This window comes from Cannabis sativa, chromosome 4, assembly GCF_029168945.1.
Source record: "Cannabis sativa cultivar Pink pepper isolate KNU-18-1 chromosome 4, ASM2916894v1, whole genome shotgun sequence".
NCBI classification, from domain to species: domain Eukaryota; kingdom Viridiplantae; phylum Streptophyta; class Magnoliopsida; order Rosales; family Cannabaceae; genus Cannabis; species Cannabis sativa.
The window spans coordinates 65,619,172-65,631,322 of NC_083604.1; the positions used below are offsets into that span (position 1 = coordinate 65,619,172).

General features: G+C 34.9%; 2 protein-coding genes across 2 annotated transcripts; one reads left to right on the plus strand and one right to left on the minus strand.

Annotated features, from left to right (window-relative positions):
• Nucleotides 1-2,260: 2,260 nt before the first annotated feature.
• Nucleotides 2,261-3,058, minus strand: LOC133037074 (uncharacterized). The gene has a single exon (XM_061113888.1). The coding sequence runs from the start codon at nt 3,056-3,058 to the stop codon at nt 2,261-2,263; it is 798 nt and encodes a 265-aa protein (XP_060969871.1).
• Nucleotides 3,059-9,618: 6,560 nt separating this feature from the next.
• Nucleotides 9,619-11,519, plus strand: LOC115714577 (E3 ubiquitin-protein ligase ATL6). Its single transcript, XM_030643317.2, has one exon. The coding sequence runs from the start codon at nt 10,249-10,251 to the stop codon at nt 11,335-11,337; it is 1,089 nt and encodes a 362-aa protein (XP_030499177.2). The 5' UTR covers nt 9,619-10,248; the 3' UTR covers nt 11,338-11,519.
• Nucleotides 11,520-12,151: the final 632 nt, after the last annotated feature.

Sequence of the window (12,151 nt, forward strand, 5' to 3'; positions counted from 1 at the left end):
GCAATCACCAACTAGTTCTTTCTTAAACTCTTAGTTTCTATGTTAATTTCTGTTTTAGTTTTGATTATGGATGTTATTATGGATTTTATGAACTAAACTCCTATTTAGGGAGATGATGAATGTTGATTGAAATTACTTTTGGTTAATGATAATTGCTATTTCTCCTTTCTTGATTGTGAATTTATCCATATTTGTGTTTAATTACATGTTTAAGATTGATCACCTTCTTCATGTTCTATGATCCTAATTCAAAATCTGAAAAGTGAGAATTGGGAATGCTAAAATTGGATAAACTAGGTTTTGATGTGAAACGAAAGTATTTGCATAGCCTTTGTGACATTTAGATTATTGCTTAATGCTGATTATATGTTAATCTATCCCAGAGATGGTTAGATAACATGTGATTTAGGACCTAAAAGATCTGAAAAGAGTTAGGTTAATTTTTATAATCTGTCATTCACATTGAGAAAGAGAATAGTAATTAGCATTAACAATTGGGTAATTAAATCAACAGGATTCTTTTCCCTAAATATTCATCCATAATTAATTACATTTTTTATTATTATTATCCTGCTTTTTAATTTTTAGTTATTTAATTATTCAACCTTATTATTGATTCTGCCAAATAGAAATAAGAGTTCAATTGATTGGTACTTAGCTACAGTCCTCGTGGGAACGATCTCACTTACCTGAGTATTACTTGTTAAAACGATACGTATACTTGCGTGTTGGATTTATCACAACAGAGTTCCAACTTGCTGTGATGATTTCTTTGCTTTGAGGGTCAGAAAGCCAAATTTTCTCAAATCGGAAACGACTTTTTCTTTTTTCCTGCTGAAGCCGAGAGTCAATGGGTTGGAATATAGCAGAAATTGCCCTATGGCCGGAGCTAAAATAATCCAGATGGTGATCTTAAGGCATAGAAAAGGTGTTTTCCCAAAGGAGATTGACAAAGCACCAATCGAGTCGCTCCTTGATCGTGTCTACAGCAGTCCAATTTTTTATCCATGTGTAGGGGTCACGTTCATAGGGAGTTTCAAGTAACTTACAATGATCCAAAGACTTACGGAACTCATCCATTTGTGTTTCATTCCCTAGGCAGCCACCACTTTTATTTTCATTGGAGAGGATTTCGTTAAAATCACCAATGGCAAGCCATGGTAAAGTGGGAGAGACATCAGCTAAACGTTGTAAAAGAGTCCAAGAATCAGCCTTATGTTGAGCATCTGGAGCACCATAAAAACGAAAAAAGTGAAAAATAGCATCGTTTTCAGCCTTTACATGACAATCAAAGAAGGTTCGACCAAAGTTGAGTAAGGTGACATCAACACTTTGCTGCCATAAGAGCATAAAACCACCACTAAGACCAATACGTGGTGATTCCAAACCATTACTAAAATTCAAATTTTGCCGGAAAAGTGAGATAGAGTTTGGTGGAAGTTTTGTTTCCATAAGAAACAAAATATGGGGCGATTGTTGTTTAACAAGCAATCGGAGATGCCTAAATGCAGTCGGGTTCCCCAATCCCCGTGCATTCCAACTTAGGATTTTCATAATGGATTGCAGGATTGCAAAGCAATTCCGCGGAATTGTCAATGAAGCCATCCGAATCCATATCATCATTGGAAACATTATGGCCAGAAATTTCTCCCAATGACAAAGGGGAGTTTTGATTACGACATCTTTTGAGAAACTACCGCATGGAAAGTTGATCACTTTGCCTCTTGGTAGTGGAAGTAGGTGGGATGTTTTCTTTGTTATTAGCAGTAGTGTAACCCAAAGAAGGTGAGGCGGTAGTGATTGTAGTGACAGCGGGTGTGGGTGAATATATGGGCAAAGAGAAAGGTGATGTAGAGTAAGGAAGGGTATGGGAAGTAATATTGGGTGACATGGTTGGTGGATAGGTAGCCACGGGCATGGATGGTCTAGAAACAGAACCTACATCCGGGGTGAAGATATTGGACAGATTAATGGCAATGAGAGAATTGTCAACATGGGGATTGGTAGCGGGTGGATTGGTTGGTGTAGAGGCAGTGGATGTAGTTACTAAGGAGGATGGAATGGAGGAGGAAGTTAGTGGTGTTATGTGTGTTCTGGGAGTTGAAAAACCAGCAGTAGGCAAAGTGGAAGTTGGACGAGAGAAAGAAAAAGTTGAGGGTGATTCAGAACCCAAAAACATACTCGGGTTAGGGGGTGCTGTGGCATTGAGGCGTGGGATGGTTGAAGTTAGTGTGGTTTGAGCCAGACGAGTTAATAAAGGCTAGGCATTGCCTTTGGAAAAATCGGTCTGATACTTATCATAGCCCGTAGAAGGAAGCTTGGCACCTTTCATCCAAGGACCATATGGGAGATCATCATCATTACCATTATCCATTCGTTCCATAAACTTGATGCATTTTTCAAAAGGATGTCCGAGGTATCCACACTCAAAACAAAATTCCAGAAGATGCTCATACCAAAAATCAATCCAAAACTCATCACGAACTTTAGGGAGGCTGATCATTTCTCCACGAGGGAGAGGCTTATTAACTGGCAGTTTAATACGAATCCGAAGGAAAGGACCCCACCCCTCATCAAGTGACTCCTCATAAACATCCAAAAACTCACCAATGAGATTTCCTAAAGCTCTTGCAAGGGTCTTGGACTTGCTTAAGAAAGGCAATCTGTATATTTGCACCCAAAAGGGGGTGAATATCAAATCATTGGTTGAGACATTTTGCAGAGCAGTTGGTGAGTGCATCACGATAAGGTGATTTTGGAAATGCCATGGCTCTTTGTTCATCACTCTAAACTTGTCCCCAGCACAACCAAAAGAAACTTTAAATAACTCCTCCCCATAAGCAGAAACAACAGCAGGATAACAGCCCTCCCAGTGACCAGACATTTGTTCAATAAAATTTGGCTTATGGACATAGTTATCAGTGAGTACACAGGCAAAAATCAGATGAGCAGAAGTCGGGATAGACGAAGTTGCAGCCTCCTCTGGTAAGGCAAAAACAGAACCCTCTTCCTCCGTAAGGGATAAAGTATTGTTGAGAGCATTCGTAATGGGATCCATGATCGACAACCAGCAGTGCAGAGAGGTAAAGCAGCATCAAAACAGAGCAGAGATCCACAAAAGATGGCCAAAAGTAGATGAAGAAGGCGAAAGGCAAACCAGAAAAAAACCGAAAAGGGGAGGGAAAAGATGAGTTTGAATAGAGAAGTTAGTTAAAAAGAAAAAATAGGTAGTTAAAAATACTTAACCGCAATAGACCCGAAGGCACCTAATTCTTTCAACCACATAAGCTTTGATATAATTTTCTGCACATCAACTTCAGTTGTTACACCTTTCCCACAATCTTTTGCATTTGTCACATGGATCTTACAACCATAACCGTCAGTCCCATAATCAGTTACCTTCCCTCTCAAAACCACCCTGTTAGCCATCGGAAAAAAGGTACTTAACGGTGTTACTCGATGTCTCTAGTTTGGAATAGGCTTAGTTATTGGCAGAACCACTACTTGGGCCGCTTCTTCATTTTTTCATGGTAATTTTCACTCGGTGTCTCTGTTTTGATATAATTTGTTTAATTTAAATTTGATGATCTGAACTGGTATTTTAAATTGGTGTAATGAATAAAACCCACTAATTAATAGTAAAATCTTATTATGTAGAACTGCGATATATGTAAGGAACTTACCTTGAGACACACGAACATCGGTTTTTTAAATGTGCGTTTAATCAATATTGTCTCAAGAGAGTATTAACATAGTCTGGTTTTTGGCACTAACCTATATAGATTTAAAGGGATATTGAACTAGATTAGATGAAGCATGATGAGTGAACTGAGAAGGGATATTTATATCATGGTATTCAATTTAATTCATGTGTATACATGATATGGAAAGCACGTACGAAACAAAGCTGTGTGGAATCAAGAGGTTCAAACGGTAAATAATTTTGTTACACAGGTGAAATATGTCATTAAGTCTAGGATACATTGTAAATAATTTTGTTACACAGGTAAAATATGTCATTAAGTCTAGGATACATTGTCTTAGTATGGGGAAGATAAGGGACGCTGATAGGGAATGGATAAACTGGGATAGAATTGATAGAATTCATATACATATTGCATACATATATGGTGTTGATAGAATTTATGTAAAGACATTATGTCTGAAGTTTACAACAATGGCTCCTCTTGGCTGTTTTAACAGTCAACAAGTTGGAAGGAACCAAACTGACCAGATCTGATTTCATGCTCACCAGCACCAGCAGACTGCATCTAGAATGAGGCACCAGCCGATCATCTCAGCTGTACATGACAATGTCCAACTTCACTAGGCCATGGATGATATAATTTGGAAGCCTCCTGCTATGAACATGCTTAAAATGAATGTGGATGCTGCAACAAACTCCAAGAATCTGACATTAGGAATTGGTGCGGTGGTACACAATTACAAAGGAGAAGTCATTGCTGCACTTTCCAAACAAGTTCAGGGTTGCTTTCGAAGTGATGAAATGGAAGCAAAGGCGCTCTTTCATAGTCTAAATTGGGCTTCACAATACCAATTGTCAATCACTATTGTGGAAACAGGCGCACTAAGAGTTTTCTCTGCTTTAAATTCTAATCATAATGACTTGTCATGTTTTAATGATCTAATCACTGATGTACATTGTCTTTTATCCTCTTTCTCTAGAGTTACTGTTACTCATGCTTGTAGGCAGGCTAACCAAGCTGCCCATGGCTTGGCAAAGTACGCTCTAGAGTTGGATGAAGACGTATCTTGGATAAGAGAAATTCCTTATTCTATTTTCTCTATTATTGTAAATGGCTGTTGATTTATAATAATATTGAAAATTTCTCAAAAAACAAAAATGACTTACCACTAATACATAAATGGTTTTTCTCGACGTTTTTAAACAGTCGTTTAAAGTATTCCCGTCTGATTCTATAACCGTTGCCTATACGACCGTCGCAAAATGGGCAAAATAGGCGACGGTTAAAAACCGTCCCTAATGTGAACTTCCCGACGTTTAAAATCGTCGCCTATAACAGGTTATAGGCGACGGTTTTTAAACCGTCAGGAATGTAAAAAAAAAAAAGAGAAAAAAAAATACAGATTTTTTTGCTATTAACGGCAGAAAAATCTGTATTTTCTCCCATTTTTTTCTGCATTAATTTATAATTTTACCTAAATTAAAATAAAACAACTAATTAATTTTATTACCATAACAACTAACTTTAAAACACATTAAATTTATACAATAACAAAATAAATATATATACTAAATAAAAAAATATATAAATGTATTTATACCGAGCTCGAAGAGAGGGAGACGGACGGGAGGCGACGGGAGGTGGTGGTGGTCCGACATATGCGACGGAGAGGAGAGGGAGACCGACGGGAGGAGGGGCGGGTAGAGATCGGTGGACGAGAGAGACGAGAAGAAAGGAAGATCGAGAGACGAAGGAAGACAGTGAGAGAGGAGGGCAATGGTGCGAAGGCGTGGGTGGGGTTTTGGAGAGTTAAGATTTTCGCTTTAGGGTGTGAGAAATGGAGAAGAAATAGGTGGGCATGTAGAGAATAGAAAAGAAGTAGGTGGACACGTAGAAAATGTGGCGAGAAGTAGGTAACGATTTTAATTGGACCCTTATACCCGACGGTTTTACCGCCGGGTATAAGGGCCCAATAAATTTACGATTTTCAATTAAAATCGTCGCCTATTCTTGTAATTACTGTTATGAATTGTCGGGAATACTAATTTTTCTTGACTGTTTTAAATAGTTACTTAATTTTTTTAGCAACGGTCCCCCCAAAAAAATATTTTTAGGACCGTCGCGAATTCTGACTTTTGTAGTACTAAGGTTGAGACCTTTTTTTATAATCACAGTTTTAAGTAAATATTTAATTTAACTGATTTTTTTTAAGTAATCTATATATTTATATATATATATATATAAAGGAGAAGTATGAGACGGTGACATGACGCTATAAAATTGCTTGAAAGTCATCTTTCTTTTTCTCCTTAATTCTCTCAATTTTTAATTTTTTATTCGGCTTTATAATGTATATTAATTGGTTTCATAAATTAAAAATACTCATACAATTTAAAATATTTATATCTATAGTTGTATCCCAATTAATTTTTAAAAAAAAAAATAAAAACAAAAAACTATAAAGATCTTAAACCTAATTTTAATAAAACCTTAATTATGATTGATGATTTTATTATAGTTTATATATATATATATATATATATTATAAAGATAAAAACTAAATTACTACTCATTTCCATTCTTTGCTTATAAAGATCTATCTAATTATATTTTCTATTTTTTGCTTCAACCAAATTATATTTTTTAATGTGAAGGAAGAAACTTTGACAAGCATGGTCTTTTGAAAAATGTATGATTTTTTACCAAAGTGTATGTATTCTTTTCTAAAGTAATCATATAGATTTTTTTTAAAAAAAAGTTATGCAAATAATTGTATTTTTTGTGATACGATTATTGATAGATATGAATGAAAAAAAAAAAAAAAATCAATCCAAATTCAATCAGTTTTTTTTTTTTTTTTTTTTTTTAAAAAATGATAACTCACACATTTTTGTTCAATCACTTACTAATTGAACTTTGGTTCTCTCTCTCTCTCTCTCTCTCTCTCTCTCTCTCTCTCTCTCTCTCTCTCTCTCTCTATATATATATATATATATATAGATATATATATATAGGGACACGATTTTGTCCTGTAATATATTTTCACAGAATGTATTCCGTGATGTACGACAGTCGTTAGATGGAGGAGTTATTTGATCTGAGGGCTGTGATTGATCTAGTAACGTACCCTGAGACCCATCTAATGTACCGCGGAATATATTCTGTGAAAGTACATCATGGGACAAAATCGTGTCCCTATATATATATCTTAAATTATTTCTTTTACACCTAACTTATCTTAAATTATTGCTTGATTTATTTTTTTGAAAGCCAAAATGATAGCGAGTTAGTGAGATACATTAATTACAACAGGTGATATACAATGTTGAGAACAATTTTAAGAAGAGTGTTATATGAACCATGTCGGGCTTTCATTATAAAAAAGAGATTTTGTACTTACATGTCAAGCTGACCCGTTTGTACACCTACCTTCTCATATTATTCATATAAAAATTATACGAAAATTAGTAATGTTAAAATTTTTTAAGTTTCCGTGACGAAGCGCGGTTTGTTAACTAGTTTTATTATAAGTAAACTATTAAGAGTTCCTACTTAAAATATATAAGAAATTTTTACATCAAAAATCTAATTTACTCAATTTATTACAAAAAAAAACCCCTACACGCTTACATCATCATTTTTACCTTTTCTCTTTCTTTTATTACAATTATACCACTTACACATCAATTCCATACATGCAACCACGTCATTGATTGATGACTTATATCAATCACACCTTACATCATTCACTTATCTTTTTCTCTTCTTCCTTTTTTTTTTTTTTTATTATTTTCAATTTCTTTTCAGTTTTTTTTTTTTTTTAAAAAATAAAACCTCCATAGCTGAACTCTTCTCCTCCCCTTTGCCAAAGAAAAGTTCTAAAATGGGGTTGAAACCTGTAGCTAATAGGAATAAGACGATAACTCCGATTTTTCTTCTCAACTGTCGAAACGTGAGCAAGCTCCTCCTAAAAAAAATCAAAGGTTGCTGCCCAGGAAAAAATTCATAAAGATAATGCTCAAAAAATGATTAAGATGGAGCTGGTCTTCGATCTGAGGTTTGTTTTCGGTTTCTTTTTCGTTTCCCCCCTTTTTGAAATTTTTTTCGTATTTGACATTAGTGTGTTTTTTGTTTATCGATTTTACTATTTTAGGTTTTTCATTTTAACATTTCTTTTAGTTTTGTTTGGTTTTTTAGAGCTTCTATTTTTTTAATTTAATTTATTTGTTCTTTTTATGAGTTTTTCATTTTTGTTTGTTTAGTCTTAATTTCTGTTTTATTTTGTTTTTCGAGATGTTTTATTGTTTTTCATTTCAGTTTCTTCATTTGATTATTTCTCATTTTGAAATAGTTTTTTCATAGTTTTTTAATAGTGTAAACACCTTCTGTATGTATTTTTTTTTTTAATATGTTTTTTGTCTAGTTGTTTCCTGTCCATTTTTATATCATCAATGGGTAACAATGAGATTTATCATGGATGTTGATGTTCAAAGAATTTTTCCTGTATTTTAGTTTGTATACAGTTGTTTTGTAGTTTTATTATAGTTTTGCTACTTGCATATGTTATTTCATTATAAAACTAATATGCAACTATTTTGCACAAAACTTACTATGTATAACTACTATTTCTTAGTCCCCGTCAAATTAAATTCCTGCATAATATATAAACTAACATAAAACGATAATGCAACTATAAGGCAACCAAAACAAAAAATAAACTGACTTATACGTAACTGGTTGTACCTTAATTCGAAATTTGCTCTTCTTATTGTGTTTCTAAAAAAATATATATATATTGGAAACCAGTAATCAATCAAAATGCAACTGTATATAACGTAGATGTATTATTTATGAGTTTTTTTTTTAATTTTTCACATCATACATTGTTTTGGATTTGGTGGGAGCTCCAGATCTGTTTGTTACAGATCTACATTTCATGAATATAGATTTCGATATTAGGGGGAGTTATTTTGATCGAATAAAATAGAAAACAAATGTGTAATTTCAGTTTCTTCACAGTTTTTCTGATTTTTTTTTCGTCATTTTCTGTTTAGATCATTGCAGGTCTTCTTTTCCAGTTGATTTCGCCAGAATTAATAGTTGTATTTTTATCGTTTTGGTTTTATTTTGGTTGTTTTGCGGTTTTGAAACGATCGCGGTATTTTGGTTCGCTCTGTACAGCTGAAGGCTTAGTGAATGTGGTATTTTTGTAAATATTTGTATGTGAACTTTATAAATGTTTAATGGGCCGGCCCAAAGTATTTTTGTAATTTTTTTTCTTTTTTTGTATTTTTCTGTTTTTTTCCCAATATATAAATATCTACAAATAGCTTTAATTTATGCTGTTTAAAAAAAAAAAACCATTTATTTATCTAAGAAAATTCTTTAGAAATACCACTTATGAATCATATATCCAACATTAACGTTATCCAAAACTTAAACCATTATCCTGTTTCTATCTCTCCAACCTCATTCCACCATAATCCAAATAGTACCTAATGAATGATATACATACATGATCACTATTTTCTTCGTTTGGGCATAAAATTTTACGAATATTTAACTGAAACTCCATTGCCGAAAAGTAATTGGATAGCAATAAAAAAATACTACAAGACGAATTAGATTCTTAATTATTGAATTCTAATCGAAATTCACATGATGGTGGACTATACATGAAATTTTTGAGTGACTGATCATACTTAATTAAAGAACAATTGCTATGGGCTACTAGTACTACCTCTATAATTTGGCATTTTAATCCCTTTTATAATTAATGTGATTTTTTATACTTTTTATTAAATTAAAATAAGTGAAATTAAATATTAAATTATATTAATAATAATATTACATTTCGACCACTGTAACATTTTTCTTAATTAAATATGTATTCAGATATATATTGTGTGACTTATAAATGATAATAATGATCAAATAATGTATATAATGGCCTAAACAAAGTTGATGATGGCTGCGAGCATCATTAAATGGCATAATTCCAAAGAGTCTATTCATTTCGCTGGGCTTCGTGAACAAAAGTTATGACGTGGGAGACCCACAAACACCCAAAAATCCAAGGATTTTAATTAATTGACATACCTTTTTGTTGTCTGTTTTGATCAGTTCGAACCGACTTATTCTGTCAACTGTCTACGCCCGTGGTTTTTTTTTCCTACTTGTATTTTTTATTCTTCTATCCGGATGATACAGATAGGATCAGATTCATCCAGACCCTCCCTCATCACTCTACATGATTTTTGTTAATATCTGTTAAATTTTTGTAAATCTTATTAATAACAACTATTTCAATATATTTTTCAATATTACAATTTACAACAAACATCACAATCTCTTTCCCACCCTTCCTTGCCCTCCAAACCAATCCAGAGCCTTCAACGTCTTTTTATCTGCCACGTGGAACAAAAAACCTATAATGTAATCGAACACTCATATCCGAAAAAACTCTTTACTCTTCCCACTAGGAGATCCATTACATCTCCGATTTTCTCTCTCTGTTATTCCAGATTTAGATTATTAATAAATGAAAAAGTACAGAAACAATCTCCACCGTTGGATCATTTCCAGCAATCAGCCACATGGCATTACGGGGGCCCACTTCGCAGTCACCTTCTTCTTCTCCTCCGTTACATTCCACCTCGGCCGTGTCGATGCGCAGCCTGGCCCTGAGTTGCAGTCGCAGAACAACTCATACGGTTACCTGGCCAACTTCAACTCGTCAATGGCAATCGTTATCGTCTTCCTCGTATGCGCCTTCTTCCTCATGGGATTCTTCTCCATTTACCTCCGCCGCTGCGCCGATTCCCAAACCAGTGCCGACGACGTACCGCGTAATTCCGCCAGAGCATTACGCAAGCGTCAAGGTATAGATCCGGCCGTAATTGATACTTTTCCGATCTTAGTCTATTCGGCGGTCAAAGACCTCAAGATCGGAAAGGCCGCCCTCGAGTGCGCGGTTTGCCTGAGCGAATTCGACGACTCAGAAACGCTGCGTTTATTGCCAAAATGTGATCACGTCTTTCACCCGGAATGCATCGAAGCCTGGTTATCTTCTCACGTGACTTGTCCTGTTTGCCGTACTCTACTTTCAGCGGAGTCCGGCACCGTCTGTTGCTCCTCCGTCACGGCTGCAGCGACTGAGTCGATGGACGAGTCAAATCGGGAAGGCTCTAGAGCTGAACTCAGCGAATCAAATCATGATCATCATTCAGTGGTGATCAATGTTAACGAAAATGAACCGCCGAGACCGAGAGCAGCGGAAAAATTGCCAAGGTCACACTCGACGGGTCACTCGCTGATTCAACTCGGGGAGTGTACGGAGAGGTACACGTTAAGAATTCTGGAGGAAGTGAGAAGACAGCTGGAGATTAAGAGTGGGAATAAGCTGAAGCGTTGTTCGAGCTACGACGTCGTATTAGGTGGGATGGAGAGTTCAAGGAATAATGTGTACAGGAGTGGGGGAGAAGGGAGTAGAGAAAAGAGCGGTTTGGACGGACAAGGCGGGCGGTTCGAACCTTGGTTCTTCTCCATGACCCCGCCCTTCATTACGAGGGGTGGTCCTGTTAAGTCACCTAAGGCTGGTAGTGACAGTGATGTGTTGTGTGTATGGTGAAACGTCTTTACAGTCCCTCAATGAACCGTTAGATTGTCGTTTGGTGGGGGCTGAAATATTTGATAAAGTCTCAGACGCTCAGGTTTCGCCATCTCCAATCTCGTCTTCACTTTTTCTGTATATATTGTAAACAATTTTCTTTTCTATCCATTAAGGTACCATATTTTTCATTCCCTAGTAAATAATGAATCATGAACTCCATATGCTTACATAATTTCAACGTAAGTAAATAAATATAGGACATATCTATAGTACACACATTAGTTTTGTCCTTAGGGAAGTTTTTACAACCATAAATAATAAATCTAACGGTGATAAATAGATGAGTAAATAACAATAACTAATATTTTGACTATACAAGATTGTTTGTAAATTTATTTTTTAATAATATTTTTTTAAAAAAAATAATTTAATAAATCAATCAAAAAATAAATTAGTCTCTGTACTCTCTCTCCCACCTCTTTTCTCTAGTTTCTTCCATTGAAGCACTTGTATGTTTAGCCTCAATTTTCAAATATATCATCCACATGCAAATTATTGTCCGAAATTTTGATCGGAGCTCCCACGATTTTCCCATCCACTTACCATAAAATGGCTTGCTAGGGATATACTAGGCTAAAGAACCATATATTAGATAAAGAGAGCTTAAGTAAAAAGTCGAACCTTCACTAACACTTCTCTTGTGTCTATGAATATAATCAAACTAAATTCAAGTCAACCAACATGTACGGATTTGCTCCAACAAAAGTTTATTGTGTTTCTTTTGTTTCTTACAAATATATATACCTAGCTCCACTCCTAGTCTTGAGTTTGA